A 20,486-nucleotide genomic window follows, 5' to 3' on the forward strand; every position below is an offset into this window, starting at 1 on the left:
GTTCCATTGATCTGTGTGTCTCTTTTTGTACCAGTACCATACTGTTTTGATTACTCTTGCTTTGTAGTATGTTTTGAAGTCAGGGATTGTGATGCCTCCTGCTTTGTTCTTTTTTCTTAGGATTGCTTTAGCTATTCGGGGTCTTTTGTTGCCCCATATAAATTTTAGTATTCTTTTTTCTATTTCTGTGAAGAATGTCATTGGGATTCTGATTGGGATTGCATTGAATCTGTAGATTGCTTTAGGTAATATAGACATTTTAACTATGTTTATTCTTCCAATCCACGTGCATGGGATATCTTTACATTTCTTTATGTCATCATGGATTTCTTTCAATGATGTCTTGTAGTTCTCATTGTATAGGTCCTTCACCTCCTTGGTAAGATTTATTCCTAGGTATTTTATTCTTTTTGATGCAATTGTAAATGGTATTATCTTTTTGAGCTCTCTTTCTGTTAGTTCATTATTAGCATACAGAAATGCAACTGATTTTTGTAGATTGATTTTGTACCCTGCAACTTTGTTGTAGTTGTTGATTATTTCTCATAGTTTTCCAACAGATTCTTTAGGATTTTCTATATATAAAATCATGTCATCTGCAAATACTGAGAGTTTCACTTCTTCGTTACCTATTTGGATTCCTTTTTCTTGCCTAGTTGCTCTGGCCAAAACCTCCAGTACTATGTTGAACAGGAGTGGTGAGAGTGGGCAGCCCTGCCTTGTTCCTGTTCTCAGAGGAATGGCTTTCATTCTTTCCCCATTGAGTACGATGTTGGCTGTGGGTTTGTCATAAATAGCCTTTATTATGTTGAGGTACTTTCCTTCTATTCCCATTTTGTTGAGAGTTTTTATCATAAATGGATGTTGTATCTTGTCAAATGCCTTCTCTGCGTCTATTGAGATGACCATGTGGTTTTTATTCTTTGTTTTGTTGATGTGATGTATCACATTGATTGATTTGTAGATGTTGAACCATCCCTGCGTCCCTGGTATAAATCCCACTTGATCATGGTGTATGATCTTTTTAATGTATTGCTGTATTCGGTTTGCCAATATTTTGTTGAGGATTTTTGCATCTATGTTCATCAGCAACATTGGCCTGTAATTTTCTTTCTTTGTATTGTCTTTGTCTGGCTTTGGTATCAGGGTGATGTTGGCTTCATAGAATGATTTAGGAAGTGTTCCATCTTCCTCTATTTTTTGGAATAGTTTGAGAAGGATGGGTATTAAATCTTCTTTGAACATTTGCTAAAATTCACCGGAGAAGCCATCTGGTCCTGGACTTTTATTTTTTGGGAGGTTTTTGATTACTGTTTCAATCTCTTTACTTGTGATTGGTCTATTCAGATTCTCCATTTCTTCTTGGTTCAGTTTTGGGAGGTTGTATGAGTCTAAGAATTTATCCATTTCTTCTAGATGGTCCAATTTGTTGGCATATAATTTCTCATAGTATTCTCTTAAAATCCTCTGTATTTCCATGGTATCCGTTGTAATTTCTCCTCTTTCATTTCTAATTTTATTTACTTGAGCCTTTTCTCTTTTTTTCTTAGTAAGCCTGGCTAAGGGTTTGTCGATTTTGTTTATCTTCTCAAAGAACCAACTCTTTGTTTCATTAATCCTTTCTACTGTTTTTTTGGTCTCAATTTCATTTATTTCTGCTCTGATTTTTATTATTTCTCTCCTTCTGCTGACTTTGGGCTTTGTTTGTTCTTCTTTTGCTAGTTCTGTTAGGTGTAATTTAAGGTTGCCTATTTGGGCTTTTTCTTGTTTGTTAAGGTGGGCTTGTATAGCTATGAGTTTCCCTCTCAGGACTGCTTTTGCTGCATCCCATATGGTTTGTTATGGCATATTTTCATTTTCGTTTGTTTCCAGATAGTTTTTGATTTCTCCTTTAATTTCATCAGTGATCCATTGGTTGTTCAGTAGCATGTTGTTTAATCTCCACATTTTTGTCACTTTCCCAGCTTTTTTTCATGGTTCATTTCCAGTTTCATAGCATTATGGTCTGAAAAGATGCTTGTTATGATTTCAATCTTCTTAAATTTATTGAGGCTTGCTTTGTTTCCCAACATATGGTCTATCCTTGAGAATGTTCCATGCGCGCTTGAGAAGAATGTGTAGTCAGCTGTTTTTGGATGAAGTGCTCTGTATATTCTACTAGGTCCATCTCATCCAGTTTTTCATTTAAGTCTACTATTTCTTTATTGACTTTTTGTCTGGATGATCTATCCATTGATGTAAGTGGGGTAGTAAGATCCCCTACTATTATTGTGTTGTTGTTAATGTCTCCTTTTAGGTTTGTTAATAGTTGCTTTATGTACATTGGTGCTCCTATGTTGGGTGCATATATATTTATAAGTGATATGTCTTCTTGGTGGAGTGTCCCTTTTATCATTATATATTTCCCTTCTTTGTCTTTCTTAACCTGTTTTATCTTGAAGTCTACTTTGTCTGATATGAGTATGGCAACACCTGCTTTCGTTTTACAAAAAACTTTCTAGTGTACATTTCTGTAAGTTTTGATAAACTCATATGGTCATATAACCACCACAACCATCAAGATATAGAACTGTTCCATTAATTCCCAAAATTCCTTCATGCTCCTTTGTTGTCACCTCAGCCCAGGGCAACCACTGATCTGTTCTCTGTCCCAGTACTTTCACCTTTTCCAGAATATCATTTAAATGGAACCACACAGAATGTAGCTTTTTGAGACTGGCTACTTTCATTTGGACAATGTGTCTGAGATCCAGTCACATTATTGCTTCTGTCAATAGTTTGTTCTCCTTTTATTGGCGGGTAGTATCGCATTGTATGGATGCACCACAGTTATTTTGTCCATTTACCAGTCGAAAGACATTTGAGTTGTTTCCAATTATTGATGATTATTAGTGAAGCCACTGTAAACACTCACGTACAGTTTTTTGTGTAAGCGTAAGTTTCCATTTCTCTCGGGTAAGGATATAGGAGTGGAATTGGATTGTGTTGTAAGTGTATGTTTAACTTTATAAGAAATCACCCAACTGTTTTGCAAAGTGGCTGAACCATTCTACACTCCCACCAGCAGCAGATGGGGGTTTCAGTCATTCCACATCGTTGCCCACACTTGGTATGGCCAGTCTTTTTCACTGTGGCCATTCTAGTGGGTGTGTATTGGTTTCGCATCATGGTTTTACTTTGTATTTCACTGATAATGTTAAGAAGCATCTTTCCGTAGGCTTATTTGCCATCCATATATCTTCTTTGGTGAAGTATCTCTTCAAATCTTTTGTCCAAGTTTTTACTGGTTGGTTGTTTTCTTGTGAGTTTTGAAAGTTCTTTGTGTATTCTAAATACAAATCCCTTTCAACTGAGTTACTTGCAGATATTTTCTGCCAGCCTGTGGCTTCTCTTTTCATTCTCTCAGTGGTGTCTTTCTAAGCTCATGTTTAATTTTGATGAAGTCTGACATCAAGTTTTTTCTTTTATGTATCACATTTTTAGTGTCATATTTAAGAAATCTTTGCCTGATCATCACAAAGTTTTCTCTTATGTTTTCTTCTAAAAGTTTTATAGTCTTTGTTTTTGGGGGGGGGTTTTTTGATGAGGAAGATTGGCCCTGAGCTAACATCCATTGCCACTCCTCCTCTTTTTGCTTGAGGAAGATTAGCTCTGAGCTAACATCTGGGCAGTCTTCCTCCATTTTTGTATGTGGGATGCCGCCATAGCATGGCTTGATGAGTGGTGTAGGTCCCTGCTAGGGATCCAAACCTGTGAACCCCGGGCTGCCAAAGTAGAGCACGAGAACATAACCACTACACCACTAGGTCGGCCCCTAATCTTTATTTTTATATTTAGGACAAAGTTCAATTTTGAGTTAATTTTTTAACATGGTGAGTTTGGCTTGAGATCCATTTTTGGCATATGGATGTCCAGCACCTATTATTGAGAAGACTGTCCTTTCTCCACTCAACTGCCTTTTTACCTTTGTGGACAATCACTTGACCGTCTATGTGTGGGTCTGTTTCTGGAGTCCGTTCTGTTCTGCTGACCTGTGTGTCTGTCCTTTCTCCACCACCACCTTGTCTTGATTAGTTCACCTTTACAGGAATTCTTAAAATCAGGTTACATGAGGCTACCATGTTTGTTCTTTCAGAAATTGTTTTGGTGATTCTAGCTCCCTTGCCTTTTCATACAAATTTTAGATTTAGCTTATTGATTCCATTTAGGAATTCTTTGATTTCTTTCATCAGTATTTTGTAGTTTTCAGCATACAGATCCTGCAAATATTTTGTTAGATTTAACCCTAAGTATTTCCCATCTTTGTCATGTTGTTGTAAATAGTATTACTTTTTAAATTTAAATTTCAAATTTTTTATTGCTAACGTGGAAATACAATTGGTTTTGTATACATTGACCTTGCTCAACTCACTTGTTAATTCTGGGAACTTTTTAAATAGATTCTTTGGGATTTTAAAAGTAGATTTTCATGTCATCTGTGAGTAGAACAAGTTTGATTTCTCCTCTCCATTCTGTATTCCGTTTATTCCTTTCTCTCAAGGTCTGGCACTGGTCAGGAGTTGTGGCGGGATGTGGCGTGGAATGGGGAGGTCAGACATGACCGCCTTCCTCCCAGTCTTCAGGGGGACGTTTTCAGTCTTTCACCATTGAGAATGATATTTCCTAGGAACACATGGGCAAGTAGATATCTCAGCTGGGTTCCCTTAACTAGTCATGTTTGGAAAAGTAGAATAGAATAAAGAGACGTTTAGTCTAATTGATAATGTAAATCAAGCTGCTGTTTCTTAGCAGCCCTCTTCTGGCTTCCTAGGTCTGTCCCCTCTTCGCAGTGGTCATGGTTGACTTCGGGAAGGGAGATCAACCATGAAAGGGAGTTGATGGCATAAGGGGCCCGGAGACCTTCAGTCTCATAGATTCAACGTGGGGCGTATACTCATACGAAACCTCGAGGATTAGATGGGATTTTAACTTGAGACAATGAGTTCATGAATACCAACAAGGTTGAAACATTTTATTTGATTTTGTGTTTATCTTTAAAATGACGCATATTCTTTGAACCATTGAATTTTGTCTTTCAAGTCTGATTGAGAAGTGAATCTAATGTTTTGAGTATTAAAACCTTAAATACGAATGACATAAAGATGATCTTTCTTTCTACAGCTATTTAGAAAAAGCAGAGGCCTTTTTAACGAGGAGATTTTCCATGCACTTGGGAAAAATGAAAGATCATAAACGTCATGTTGCTTAAAACTCACTGAAAATAGTGTTGCTGTTGGATCACTGGAGCCTGCAGATTGGTTCATGATAAACGAGGGACTTTAGTATCTACCCAAATTCAAGGGTGAAAATCTTTTATGTCTTTTGAATGAGCAAACTCCACCTAAAGAATGGAAAGCACAACACTACCCCATCATCCCTGGAGATTTATCATAGATAGGGAATGTTCAAAGTATATTAACACTGTCTTAGTCTGTTCTGGCTGCTATAACAGAGCACCACAGACGGGGGGCTTGTAAACAACACACAATGATTTCTCACACTTCTAGAGGCTGGAAGTCCAAGATCAGGGTGTTGGCAGATTCAGTGTCTGGTGGGAGCCTGCTCCTGGTTCCTGGATGTGTCTTCTCTGTGTCCTCATGTGACAGAAGGGGCAAGGGAGCTCTCTGTGGTCTCTTTTATAAGACCATGAATCCCATTCATAAAGGCTCCACTCTCATGACCTAATCACCTCCCGAAGGCCCCATCTCCTAACACCACTCCCTTGAGGATCAGGTTTCAACACATGAATTTTGGGGGGACACAGACAGTCCAAAACAACCAGAAAGCAGTTGTTTATTTTCTGGATGGGACAGACCTTGAGTAAGCAAGGCTGTACTTCATCTTCCACCAGAAGATCACCTGTGTTTTCATAAATATTTATGTGCAGGACTATCACAATCCTGGTTTGCAGAGTGGGTTTTGCCCAAGAGAAGTCGATGGTTACTTCTCAGATTCCTTTGGTATAGTTAAATGGCGCAGACTGGATCCTGCTCAGCACTGCCACCTGCTGAGTGTTCTGTGCTGTGAAACACCTGGGAAGGCAGGAACAGCCCGCCAGCAGTTTCAGGGGTGAGCAGGGGGCCGTCTCTTACCTATTTTCTCCACGGGCGTGTTCAGAGGGAGGAAGCCTTGTCTAAGAAGCTGGTCCATCATCTCCTCATCATCTGCTTGGATCTCAGAGACCATGTTACAAGGAATAAGGCCAAGCCGGGCACAGGTTTCGCCACGGTAGAATCCATCAGCATCTTTATCACCATAAACCTAGAGCCACGGGAAGAAGTCAAAGCATTGTGATTGGTTTGTGCAGAAATACATCAGTTCAACTACAGTAGAGTCATCTACAGCCAAAAATATCCTTTAAGAATACCATAAATCACCTGCCTGTGCCCTGTAGATGTGTGCATGTGGCCCGCCCCCATAAATCCACAACTCTCAGCCCAGTTATTCCCCCAGGTTTGGACAACCTGCTGGGCTTCCCATCACTTAGGGTCTGCAAGCGAGGCTGCGGCTTTGTTTGGATGAGTGTGTGTGTTTGAGCTCACACGAGGTAAAGGGGTACGTGATACCCCGCCCCACACAGAAGTGCTACGTAGACAGCACGTAGAGGTGTTCTGTCCATAGCAAACGAGTTCTTCCCTAAGAAGACAGGGCAATGTGCCGGCTGTTCTAGAAGTTAAAAATCTCGACTAACAGAGATTCTTAATGTACTCTTCTCCAGGGTGAGCGTCACTATCCTTTATAGGCCCTAACTGTTTTATAGGACAAATATTATAACCACTTGGAAATGCAAGTTCTCAGTGCCCGTTCAGAAATTTGCAAGCTTAGGATTCAAGGCCCCCTTTCTCCTCTCCTCCTGAGCATCACGCTTTTTCTCATTTTCCTACTTCAGACTCTCACAGCTGCTCTTCCTCCAGTGATCAGAAGGCAGATGTGTTAAGGAACTAAGGTATGGTGCCCCCAGCCTCTGGCTGGTGAGGGCTCCCTTCCTTGCCCCTTCTTTCCTTCTTCCTCCCTCCCTTCCTTCCTTCCTTCTTTCCTTCCTTCCTTCCTGAAATTTAGGTCTTAGACATGTCAAAGTCTTCTTTCTAAATTCACAGTCTGTAGTATATTTTTGTACAATACGGGACCTAACAGAATCTATAGTTTACAGGACGTATTTAGGTGTGTGTGCACATGTACACACAATCCTACGAGGCAGACAAGGTGAGAGTATTGCTCCCATGTCACTGATGAAGCTCACTAGGGAGCTGATATCCCCGAGAACACAATGGTCATTAAAGGCAGAGGTCGGACTCCACGGCTATCACTGCACCAGCAGCTCCTCTGACGGCCTCGGGGCTTTCACGAGGTCGGCTCCTAATGTCCTAAAGGCCTCCCCCACCACTGCACCCCGGCTGTATTTTCACTGTTGGAGAAGGTCTGTTGGAGAAGGTCGGCTGACTTCTCTCTTCCCTCCTGTCTGGATCCGCAGCCCCTTAGCGAGAACGGTCCCAGGTCCCAGCCCCAGCCCGCAGCCCCCTCCGGCCTCGCCCCTCCCACCTTGATGATCTGCCCTTCTTTAAAGGGAAGCTCCTCTTCTGCAGCATCTGGATTCGGGGACATGGTGAGCGGGTCATAGTCAAAAAGAGCCACGAAGATCCGGGCTGGCAGCTCTTCAGCTCCAGGGTCAGTCTCGGACTCTTCATAGAAATCTGGAGAGAGATGGTCTCGCCCGCTGTATTCATCTGGGAGCACGTGGGGACAAAGGACAGCATGCTGGGTGACGCCTGCCGGCAAGTCCCCTCATTTTACTCAGAAACTTGTGCTATGACATGAAATGTGGTTTTGGAAAATGAGGAGGATATTTATGGCACTTTAATTTGTGTCTTTTAAAAAAAATTTGTGCTTCATGAAAAGATGTTCAATATCACTAATCATCAGGGAAATGCAAATCAAAATAACACTAAGATACCACCTCACGCCTGTTAGAATGGCTATAATCACCAAGACAAAAAACAACAAATGTTGGAGAGGATGTGGAGAAACAGGAACCCTCATACACAGCTGGTGGGAATGCAAACTGGTGCAGCCTCTATGGAAAACGGTATGGAGATTCCTCAAAGACTTAAAAATAGAAATACCCTATGATCCAGCTATCCCATTACTGGGTATCTATCCAACGAACCTGAAATCAACAATCCAAAGAGGCTTATGCACCCCTATGTTTATTGCAGCATTATTCACCATAGCCAAGAAGTGGAAGCAACCTAAGTGTCCCTTGACTGACGATTGGATTAAGAAAATGTGGTATATATATACAATGGAATACTAGTCAGCCATAAAAAAAGACAAAATCGTCCCATTTGCAACAACATGGATGGACCTGGAGGGTATTACGTTACGTGAAATAAGCCAGAAAGAGAAAGACAAACACTGTATGGCCTCACTCATACGTGGAATATAAACCAACACATGGACAGAGAAAACTGTATTGTGGTTACCAAGGGCAGTGGGGGTGGAGGGTGGGCACAAGGGGTGAAGGGAGTCATATATATGGTGATGGACAAACAAAAATGTACAACCCAAAATTTCACAATGTTAAAAACCATTAAAACATCAGTAAAAAAAAATTTGTGCTTAATACATAGGCAGAAATGGGCCAGCTCGACAGAGATGGGTTTGAAAAGCAAATAACTCATAAACACGTGCACCGTGTGAATCTCGCCACATTGCATGCGAAGGCCGAGAGAGATACACATCTCTGCCTGAGTGACCGCACACGAGAGCGGGCCCAGGCTCGAGGGCCGGGTGGGCGAGTCCCTGGGTCACCTAGGGGGTTCAGACAGCGCCATGCTGGATGGGCCATTCAAGGCTGTGCACAGAGACCTGAACGTGTTTCCATAACAGGCGAGCCCAAGCACATCAGAGATTTAAAGTGCATGTGTCCATCAGTCAATGTTTGACACAGGTGACAAGCTGTTCACCTAGCTCTGAATGTTTCAGTGGTAACAAATGCATTCCTCATCACCATGAATTAATGACTTCCTGAGTTCCAACTCCACTTACTATCCAGCCTCTAAAAATTATTCTTTTTGAAATCCTAATATATATGCATATATATTATTAGATATCATTATATATATGCATATATATCATATATATATATAGAGAGAGAATCTGCTGGCAGATAATATTGTTCTGATCACATGAGAAGGACTCAGAATATCAGGGGGAAGCAAATGAGAAAAACTCCACCCATCAGAGAGAGGGGAGGGTTGGAAGAAGCAGCCAGTCGACACTTTTCTTACCAGCACCAGGAGCACAGGAGGAGGGATGAGAAGATGGCACAGGCATGTGGAAGAGACAGGAGAAGGGGTGGAGAAAGAACCAAGGGATCGGCATCTTTCACCAGCAAAAATTGTAGTTGACAAATAAAAAGCCCTTTAGCTGTAGGAAAGTTTAATCTTTAAAATGCAGTGAACTGCTGACATTATTATTATTATTATTGTTTTTTGTGAGGAAGATCAGCCCTGAGCTAACATCTGCCAATCCTCCTCTTTTTGCTGAGGAAGACTGGCCCTGGGCTAACATCCATGCCCATGTTCCTCCACCATATATGGGACGCCGCCACAGCATGGCTTGACAAGCAGTGCGTCGGTGCGCGTCTGGGATCCGAACCAGCAAACCCTGGGCCGCTGCAGCGGAGCACACGCACTTAACCGCTTGCTCCACCAGGCCAGCCCCAACTGCTGACATTATTTAAATTCAGAATCTTTTTTAGGATATCTAGATAATCTAAAAAATCAGTAATCTCACTTCTGCTAGGGAACACGCTTTTTAAACAGTCGCCTCATTCATTTCTTCACACTAGTTTTGATTTTGTTTATGGTCAATGAAAAGATCTCATAACTTTTTTCTAGCTTCAAATGTTATCTAAATTAAATAGTTGGAAGCTAATGGTAAGCCATCCCATGACCTATGGAAATCTCAGTGTATGCAGTGGTGCGCTGGTTTCTCATGCACATGGTTGGTGGTAGAGAAGACCGTGAGCAGCGGGAGTAGGTGCTTGTTGGTTCATTTGGATATCTGTCGGAGATTTGCAGAAGGAACGTAAGGCCACTGGCAGTGGATCTAGAGAACACCGTGTCTGCTGTGGGAAAACATCAGTGAGGAGAACTGTGGCTACAGCTCTGCTGCATTCGCCCAGGGAGCTCTCAGTGCTTCTCTGATTGAGCTGACATGGCGTGATTGTGGGTGGGGCTAGGTCACCTCAGCAGGGGAGGGTTGGGTGTGGTCCACACAATCCTTGAAGATCTTTTAAGTCACTCCCATAGTCTACATCGGAGTGAATGTTCTCAGTAGGTGGCTCGTGCTCAGGGACCTTGATATGGGGAAAATCATGTCTTTACGTCTGTAAGTCTAGAATCACAGCGAGCATGACAAGTGGTGACACCACGGGAGGCATGTAGGCATGGAGAGCAATGAGGGGATCTGAGGTTAGTGTCCCATCAAAGGCTCCATCCAGAGTGTACGTGTTCAATGAAAACAGTGGGCAGAATTGCCCACACTGTTGCATGACCTCTTTTTCGTTTTGGGAGGGGGGAGTGGGGTTGGGGTGGAGGTGGTTTGAGCATTCATGGTTGGTTGTGTATAAATAAAAGTGTGAGTATGAGGGACTCAGCTGTATTTTCTTCCAAAGAGGGTGCATTAGACACTTTATGAAAAGCAGACCTCCAAGGGGAGAGAACAGTGGCCTCTGTGGAGCGTGTCCACGGAAATCCAGCTTCACCAGGGCCTGAGGTAAGCTACTGGGAGGCCCTTCTCTTTCTTGGTGGCAGGCTGGACTAAAGGAAGAACTTAGCTCCAGCTGTTGGTCTGACCCGGGAGTGGGCCCTCCTCCCCTGCCCTGATGTGGAAGGGTCCTGGCCCTGGGGGTTATTACCAGGGGGCGGCTAAGTGGGTCTTTGTTGGGAAGAAGGGGTCTGCATACCATGTGCAAAGTCAGGGCCCACGACCCGCCTGGGTTGGCTGCTGAGTCCGCCCGAGCTGCAAGAATAAGCAGCATCTCCTACAGGTGGAATATCTCCCTCATCACCTGACTGAGACCAGCCACCCCCACTGTTGCCGTCCACTGTAAGCTCTAAGGAGAAAAAGGGAATCATGTAATTAAACAGATCTCACCGCTTTTCACGTTCTCCTTGCAAGGAAACCCGTGCAAGAGGGGTCTCCTTTCTAAAGGCCAGGTTTCGTTTCTTTAGTTATTCTTGTTCATGTTTCCTCTCCGGACGTAGAGAAAATGGGCTGCATTTCCTCACTCTGTAAACTCAGTAGCCAAAATAACTGGGGAATGGGAGAACGTGGAGATTTTCACAGTCAGATTAGAATCCTCTCAAATGTGGTACTTCATTTTTAGAAGGGGATATATACCCTCAGGCTTTCTTGTCTGACGGTAAATAACTAGACTGATGCAAAGACCAAAACTTGGAAAGGAAGAAACCAACTCCAATGAAATCCTCTCTGGAGCCACATACCCATGCTCCGATGCGCTGAGGCCCTCCTTATGCTGATTACATGATTTAGGATTTACCACATGCGGATCGACATAATTTTTGTCTTTTAAATCAGGAGGGGCATTGTTTTGTTAATTTAGGAAAACTGAGACTATTAACAAGTATAGTATTTTTATTTAATCGTGAATGCTTTGCTTATTAAAACTATATTCAGGAAGTATATGGCCTACAGACTTAAGTTCCTCTGAAAAAGATAATTGATACTTTTGGAGTACAGCAGATTTCTAAAATATTAATTACTGATATTCGCACAAGAAAAATATAAGTGAATCAGCACTAGAGGAAAATAGTTTGTTCACACTCACTGATGTTCGTTTCCCAGGGTCAGTGGCATGATGCTCCTCTTTTTTGGTGGCTGCTGAGCACATTTCACTTTTGTCTTTTGAAAATATAATGGGGCCTTCCGTATGTGTACATATGTGTATGAATATGTGAAGTGCTTGCTATTAATTAGGCTTTTTGTGTGGATTCTTGTATTGCTCCATGATAAGAAGTCAGGTACAATGAAAGCAAATCTATCACGGAATTATTTAACACTTTCTGAGTTACGTTATTAAAGAGGCTTTTTTCTGTTAAGGTGTTAACATAGCATTATTCCCTTTCTACTAATTTACGAATTTACTAATTTAAATGAATAACTAATTTAAGTAGTGTCTCACTAAAATTAAGACACATGTGCAGCCTTTTGAATTCTTCACCTTAAGACAAACCCAACTGAAGGATTGTCAGACTCGCTGAGGATGAGGGTCACCTGGCAAGACTGGATGCACTGATCTTTTTCCTTTACTTGCTTGTCCAGTTGGCAGTCTGAATCACCTGATTTTCAGTTCTGTAGACTTTCCTTCTCCATCCTAGGAGAGTGGGGTAGGAGACGCACCAGATGTCCTCAAAGGACACCCTTCAGAGCGCCCACGACGTTAGTTGTTCCGCTGCATGAACAGCAGCAGTTCATTTAACCAGCGATGCTTGCGGTCCTTGCTCACTAAAGTTACTATGAAATGAAGACTCGGAGACCAGGGTCAACAGCAGACGCAGATCGGAGTCGTGAACTCAGGCCGGCCCTTCCTCCGCCTTGTCTCTAGGGACAGTTGGTCCCTGACAAGTCATGTTTTGTAAGCCAGGAGAACCTATGCAAGTGCTGTGCTGGTTACAGAGGGAACTATACGCAGACTAGATGAAGACCTGAGCCACGTGGCGCTACACTTAGAACCCTCGAAGGTAGTTGAGGCTCAGTAGATACGTAACTCTGCTAGCCAATCTGTAATAAGAGCAATCAGTGTTTTCCAACTGTGCACATTTGTTATTTTTCAGTCAACTGAAAATACCGTTTTGAAGGATCTTTAACATCCTATGAAATTTTTACTGATAAAAATAAAAATGTTCTAAAAACTGTAAAGATGGAAAAGGAAATTTTTTTAACCTATGGTTTGGACTCGATGAGGAAGAAAGGTCTGGAAGAAGGGCAAAATTTTAAAGGATCTGTTTTGCTTTAGACAGACTTGCTTTACTTTTAGTGGATGTGAAAGCAGATTGATTGTCTTTTAAACTTCAGTCATTTAAATGCGATTAGAGCTGTCTTTTCAAGCATCTAGACCGTCCATGAGTCATTTTCCTCAAGCCCCCTGTGCCGCCACACCAAGATAGTTGCTCTCATCTGCTTCTACCCCATTAACAGTTCTCCCTGCTCTGTGTGTGTGTGTGTGTGTGTGTGTGTGTGTGTGTTCACAAAAGGCTAGTTTATCTGTGCTCATTTCCAGGTTCCCTTATCTTGTGCATAATAATACTTTTTGGAATTGTCTTTGCTGAGATTCATTCCAATAACAGAAGTCTTCCCATCTGACCTTCAGCCACCTTCCCCTCTCATCGGATTGATTAGAATGACTGAAATGACAGCTTTCAGCATGACTGGCTGAATTCCAAAAAGTAAGAGAATGGAAATGGGACGCCAGCGGATGACTCATGAGCGAGGAGGTGACCAGATGGATGAGGGCAGCACACACGTCAGGGGACAGACACACTCAGGCCTCGTGGTGTTTTTCATAACTTTTAACCCTCGTCGCCAAAGTGACTCTCCATTACTCAGGGCTTGCTTGCATGTTGAGTTTGGCCACCATCCCTGCTCTGCTGCGTCTTTGACCGTGAGCATCTCATGAGAGCGTGAACCGGGACGTGGAGAGACGACACACTGCCATCTCTTCAGTGCTTACGTGGTTCAGCCTCTCCAGGGAAAACAATTGGTAGGAAGAAGATTGACGTAAAGAAGCAATATGATATTTTGGGAATACTTACAAATAAGTTTTATTTATCTTGCACTGTGTCTGCCTTCTTTTGGCCGTAAATAATTGAGAGTTTTCTGTATTTAGTTAAAAATGCTATTCCTAATAATTTTTTAAATGTTTAGATCGAGGACTAAGCAGCCATGTGCTCTGCAGTGGAAAGAAAGAGAAAGGCGCCAACCAGGCCCACTAACCAATGGACGGGACCATCACTGGCCGGGCCCTGTGGGGCCCAGCACCGCCGTGGGAAAACCTCCGGCCCCCGTGATCTGCCCTCTCGGCCCGTCCTGCCAACACCGGGTTTCCTAAAATCTGAAGACAAAAAAACAATGACAGTCATCAGTCTTGCCAGCCCTGGGAAGGACAGAACCGAGTCAGCCCAATCAGTTCAACTTAGAAGCAGAAGCTCTAAAGGCAACTAAACTTAGCTTTTAACTGAAAGGTTAGCTGAATAACCTGGAAGAGAAGAAAGCTGCTCGCCCAGGCACCTGTCTTCCACGGCAGAGTTGCTTTTCGACCCACGGGTGGGGGTGGGGCGAGAGAGTTCCTTGGGGGGCACCTTTTGGTTGCTGCTACTGCTGCTGAAGCCGCATGTTTTGAGCCAGAGTAAGAGGATCTTAGACAGCACTCCCCACACCTTGGCACCTCTAACCCATAACAACCCTTCCCTAGTCTCAGTTCAGCCTGCCCTCTGCCGACGATCCCAAAAGTGGGGAAAACACTGCCTTTCCAAATGTCCTGCTTGGACAAGTTGTATGTGAGGTTACTGAAAGCTCAGAGACAGAATCTTCTGTGCCTTATCAGCTTTGAGACCCATGGCAACGTCTTGGCCCTAATTTGAAGACACCAGTCCCACTTCAGGGCTCACTGGAATGGTCCTCCTTTGTAGGTAACTTTGCCTCTCATTTGCACTCAAGGTTAGAGTCATATCAGAGAATCAAGGCAAAACCTCCACTCCCGGGTTAGTAATTTGAGTCAGGAAGCTCTGGGGGGCACAGGGAATGAGCAGGGTTTAGGGAGTTCCAGTAATTAGCTCAGCACAGGCGGGCACAGGCTGGGGCTGCAGGGGCCTGTGGGGCTGCAGCAGGCGTGGAGCGGCGCTCTCTTGTGGACGTGTCACAGACCGCACTGGCTCAGACCCAAGCCCGGCCCACGTCACGTCTCACCTGTTTTCATGGAAAAGTTCAGCATGGCAGGAGCAAATGTTCTGCAGAGAGGACACAGCACAGAAATGAATGAAGGCTTGCATGAATCCCTGCTCTTGAAAACCAACTCACAAGCCTGGAAGACAAGGCAGGGGGTGTGTCTGGAGCTGAGGATGGAAAATTCATTCTGAAAACTGGACACCGGAAAGAAACAGGAAAAAAAAGAAACTTTGCAAACAATATGCAAAAATGGATCTCTTCAATAATTTTTTTTTTTCATTTATGGATGAAGGCCAAAAAAACACAAAAACCCAAAACAACGACAAGAAGAAAACCTTCAATAATGCCCACAGTCACAAGTAAGTCCCTGGGTTCATTTTGAGAGAATAGGTGTCACCAAACGTGTGGCTAATCGTAGTTCAGCTAACCCTTAATTAAAATTTAGATTCAGTTGTCCTTTAATGAAAGCAGCCATACTCATTATTGATTCTGGGGCGGGGGAATCATTGTTCTAAAGCAAAGTAAAGAAATCTTCAGCACGGTCAAAAGATTGGGAAGCAACGGGACTCGATAAATCAAAAATGCATGGAAAACTAAAGAGAGCCAGCAGACAGATCCCCAGGGATGGACACCAAAAGAAATAAGGTGGAAGGATGAGAACAGATTGGTTTGGCAAGCGGACATGAGGAGGGAGTGTACTTCACACACCGGGGCCCCCTGGGCAGCCCGGGGAGCTGGCTGCACACGCTTGGCGGCTGCGCAATTTTCGGGCGCATTTATGCTTTTCTGCTGGACATCCCGGAAGTCTTCGTGCGCAGCGGGCTCGTCCCAGCCGTGTTTCCTGGGGGTGGGTCTCCCTGGGCTCAGGTGGGCTTCATCGCTCCTGATGGCCTCCACCTGCTCCCCAAAGTCCTCTTCGATGCTGTTCTGCCGGGTCAGCGTCCGCCGCCGGGCCAGCAGGGGCCTCGGGCTCCTCCTGCACGGGCACTGCCCGGGGCCCGGGCTGCACTTGGCAGCGGGGTTTCTGAAACTAAATCGCAGCTCGTCTTCTTCGCTCCCACAGTCCAGCCCACTGTCTGGGCTCCTGGTGGCAGAGCGGCTGAACCAGCAGCCTTTGTCTTCGAGAACGAAGTCCTTGGCGTGGGTGCCAGCCCTGAGGCCCCTAGGTTTCACAGGGAACCGGGAGCCCTGCAGGGCCTCATGTGCCCCACAGGGCCTGGTGGGCCTGGGCTCTCTGGCCAGCACAGTTCTGGCCCTGGAGGAGTATCCTGAGCCCTGTCTGTGCAGGAACTCACAGTGCTCTCCGTCCTCCTCTGCTACTTCGGGGATACTGGATAGTTTCTTACTGCGGTGGGTTTGTCGGGGGAACTCAGGCTGTTCCGAGAAAGCTGCCTCAGTGGTCCTATTCTGATAGCCTTCCTGATTGGGGGATTACAACAGGTGCCGGGGAGCAGTGCATGATCAGACATGAAGTGGGGCCGAGGGAAGGAAAGAAAATACAGACAGAATTAGTCTCAGAGGCGGGGAGGATACAGAAAGCCCGCTTTCTCGTGGGGGCAGTGCATGCTCTGGCAGGGCTCTGAAATGAGAACAGAATGGGTTAAACGAGTGGCGGCCGGACATCTGTCAGGACCGGACCATGCGGCTACACCGAGAGGCAGCGGCGGCGGCGGCGGCCGGGGAGGATGGAGGCAGGAGGCGTCACGTGGCCAAGGCTCCTTGGCTCTGTGGGCCAGTGCGCCCAGAGCAGAGGGGGTCTGCACCCCATGTACACTGCCTGTGCCCTCAGAAACTCAGAAGCCGGCTGCCACCGGATGCCGGGTGTGACTGCAGACCACTCACCCAACAGTGACCCAACCCGTGACTGTCCCCGCCACTGGACGTGTCATCTTCTTCCTAGCTCTCAGCACCCTCTGAAATCCTTCCTTCCTGTTTTGTTTTCTCCCTGGCTAAAATACAGTGGGAACTGGGCACCTTGTGGCTCAGCGCCATATCCTAGCTCCGGGAAGGCGCCTGCTACACAGTCATGCTCCTCAGTGTCTGCAAAGGCCGGGGGTCCGTCTGTCTCTCCTGGGTCCTGGACTTCGAGGCCAGAGAGGAGAGCCATGTTCAGCTATCCTGGGCTCCAGGGCCTGGCGCATGGCCGGCACCCAGTGGGTGCCTAGTGAACGTTCGTGGAACATCTGCTGTGAGTCTGCATGGCCTTGCAGGAACTACTTTCTCTGCCAGGAATGTCCCTTAGCCTCATGCTCCCCCAAAAGACGTGCACGCCCACCCAACGACCCCCCACGGAGTGTCTGTCCTTCGGAAGGAAGTCACGGACTCTCCTGGCAAGCCACGCCCTGCCTCTCCTCCCGTTGGCTTCCAGGGAAGGCTCAGTAGAGACAGACCTCGTGGGAACATTGTGATCTGCTGCCTTGCCTGCCCCCCACGTCCCGTGGGCTCCAGCACGGGGACCCTGGTGGGTTTATCCAATGCCGTGTCTGCATGTGCTCGGAACTCACTGAGGGCAGGTGAGGGGGGCAATGAGAACGCGCTCTGCCAGCTGATCCAACATCTCCCATTTGCTGACGTGATGCGGAGGGCGTCTATTCTGGGGATGTTAGGCTGAAGAAGGACAGCGAAGCACAGCCACCTGTGGAGCACAGGGGTCTAACCTGGGAGCTTCCCAGGGCCAGGCCGGGACCCTGCCTGAGTGAACCGTCCAGTCAGGAAACTGGCTCGGCTGCAGCTAAGTGTTGCCACGTGGGAAGGTGGGTGCAGTGCGGCCCGATCCCCAAACTGTGTCTTGGAATTTCTACAGAGAAACCAGAAGTCCAGATCAGCCTGTAAAACCTCCTGATTTTTAAAGAACGTGGGAACGCTGTGGGCAAAGTGCAGTCAGCATGCAGCTGCCGTGGACCCCACTTCCCACCGGCTGTGATCTCACCTCCATGTGGGACGTGGCTGTCCCTAAGGGGGTCGGCCGTGCCTGTGGGTGTGGGACTTGGGGATACAGTTTATAAGGAACCGGCTTGTCCTCCGGGCCGCCTCCCCTGGAGAGAAGGTGACCTCTCGTTTCTTTGCTGGACAGTTCACAGGAAGTACCATCCCCGGAGCTTTGTCCATCCACAGGAGAAGCCTGGTGGACACTGGGGAACACGGATGCTCTTCTCCTGGACCAACTGGGAGCACGTGCGGGAGCTCTTGGTTCTAGGCAAAGTGTGGGGGGTCGTGGGGGCGGTCACACAGACCACCCACGGGGCAGCTTGGGGCCCGCTGTGAATCCTGCTCCGAGTGACTTTGGGAGGTGGCAGGGGTCGGGAGGAGCCAGTAGGAGCAGCAGGGGCCGAGACCATGGAGGATTCGCATAGGGTCTGGCATGTTTTTGGCTGCCTGGGGCCTCTGGGGGTGGGGAACGTCGGTCAGTCTTTATGGGCGGTAGGCGCTGGGTTGGCAGCAGATCTGGACGGTGCCTCTGTCTACCATTCAGAATGCGTGCCTCTGTGTTCTAACAGAAACGCGGTGGGCGGGGCTTTATCCCCCAGGGGACTGTTCCTCGCCAAGCCTGTTTTCATTTGAAAAACCCACAGAGGTCCTACCAGCTGCCCAGCCCTTTGTCTGTCCCCCAACCCAGGTTGGGAATGGCTGGAGGGTGGGGGCCACATCTGTCCGTGCAGCCCCCAGCCTGGCACAGGGCCTGGTGCACAGAGGTGATCAGCTCGTGGGCTCGGTGGAGTGAATAAATGCCCTAGCTGGCACAGTCAGCAGCAGCGGCAGGACAGCCCCCCAAGGCAAGGGCAGAGGGACACACACCGAGGGCAAGCCTCTTCGTGGGCTTGACAGCAGCCTCAAGCCCAGTGTCCACTAAGGTGACCTCCCATCAAACCCCCGCTGACGGCCACACCCGAGGTGGGAGCAGAGGACGCCGGGGTCTCTGGTGGGACGTGTCCAGAAGGGGCTTGTGTGTGGACCTGCTGTCCCCCGGGACGCCATCCCTCCACACCCGGCCCTCCTCTGACCTCCCGTGTCCGCCCAGCCTCTCTCCCTCTCCTGCTCCTCCTCCCACCCTCCGGCAGGGCCACTTCCGTTCCTTCCTCTTAGAGAGTCTTGGCTCCATCCCCCGAGCTGGCCCCGCACATCCCCAGTCTCTGGTTCTGACTCCAGGCTGATTCCTGCCAGCTTCTGCTTGTCTGTGGATGAGCCCTTAGGACCGTGTGGGTGTGTGGGTGTGTGGGTATGGGTGTGTGGGGGTGTGTGGGTGTGTGGGTGTGTGGGTGTGTGGGTGTGGGTGTGTGTGTGTGGGTGTGTGTGGGTGTGTGGGTGTGGGGGTGTGTGTGGGGGTGTGTGTGGGTGTGTGGGTGTGTGTGTGTGTGGGTGTGGGTGGGTGTGGGTGTGTGGGTGGGTGTGTGTGTGGGTGTGGGTGTGTGTGGGTGTGTGGGTGGGTGTGTGTGTGTGTGGGTGTGTGTGTGTGTGGGGTGGGTGTGTGGGTGTGGGTGTGTGTGGGGTGTGTGTGGGTGTGTGTGGGTGTGTGTGTGGGGGGTGTGTGGGTGTGTGGGTGTGTGTGTGTGTGTGTGTGGGAGTGTGTGGGGTGTGTGTGGGTGTGTGGGTGTGGGGTGTGTGTGTGTGGGGTGTGTGGGTGTGTGGGTGTGGGTGTGTGTGGGTGTGTGGGTGTGTGTGTGGGGTGTGTGGGTGTGTGTGTGTGTGTGTGTGGGTGTGTGTGTGTGTGTGTGTGTGGGTGGGTGTGTGAGTGTGAGTGTGATGTGTGTGTGTGTGGGTGGGTGTGTGTGGGAGGTGTGTGGGTGTGTGGGTGTGTGGGTGTGGGTGTGTGGGTGTGGGGGTGTGGGTGTGTGTGTGTGGGTGTGTGGGTGTGTGGGTGTGTGTGTGTGTGGTGGGAGAGCTTCCCTGTTCTGTTCTCTCCCAGTCAGTCAGTTCCTGGTACAGAGCTGGGTGTCCTCTGGGGGTGCCAAATGCATTCTCCCAAACTCCTTCACCCAGACTTTTTGGCAAAGAGGAGGGCTTCAGGGGATTCCTGAATGCAAATTCAACAGTGAGAGAGCAGCCTGTCCAAATCCGTGGGCTTCCCACGGCAGGGCCAGGCCCCTCTGGAGCCGGCCTCCACAGCCCCAGCAACGGGACAGGGATGGGGCGGCTGCGGGGAGGACGCGGAGGGAGCCGGTGCCCCTCGCCACTGACCTTGAGGGCGTTGTGGGAGGTGCCGCTGGGCCGCCGCCTGCCCCCGTCTTCCAGCTGCATCTCGGAGTAGAGCTCCTCCTCGTCCTCCTCCATGATGTCTGAGAGGTCGGACCCCCGGCTGCTCTCCGTGTGGTACTCGTCTCCATGGCAACAGTGCGGCTGGGGGCAGGCAAAGGGGACACGGATGGAGGGGCGTCTCTCGGCCGTGGAGCTCCTCCAGATAGCGGAGGCCCCGAGGCCCTCCTCACTGCCCCTTCCCTTCCTCGCTCCCTCGTGAGCTCGTGACGAGTCTGGGTGTCTGT

General features: G+C 47.4%; 1 protein-coding gene across 1 annotated transcript in view; it reads right to left on the reverse strand.

Annotated features, from left to right (window-relative positions):
• Positions 1-20,486, reverse strand: part of RIMBP2 (RIMS binding protein 2) — a 114,888-nt gene that overhangs the window by 12,597 nt on the left and 81,805 nt on the right. Inside the window, exons 13-17 of the mRNA XM_087423465.1 lie at positions 20,185-20,343; positions 15,718-16,428; positions 14,059-14,176; positions 7,579-7,763; positions 6,132-6,300 (exon numbers count right to left, since the gene is read on the reverse strand). Coding sequence (XP_087279591.1) covers positions 6,132-6,300; positions 7,579-7,763; positions 14,059-14,176; positions 15,718-16,428; positions 20,185-20,343 — 1,342 coding nt within the window. The remainder of the gene's footprint in view (positions 1-6,131; positions 6,301-7,578; positions 7,764-14,058; positions 14,177-15,717; positions 16,429-20,184; positions 20,344-20,486) is intronic.

This window comes from Ceratotherium simum, chromosome 35 (assembly GCF_057802395.1).
Source record: "Ceratotherium simum simum isolate JZ-2026a chromosome 35, ASM5780239v1, whole genome shotgun sequence".
Lineage (NCBI taxonomy): Eukaryota > Metazoa > Chordata > Mammalia > Perissodactyla > Rhinocerotidae > Ceratotherium > Ceratotherium simum.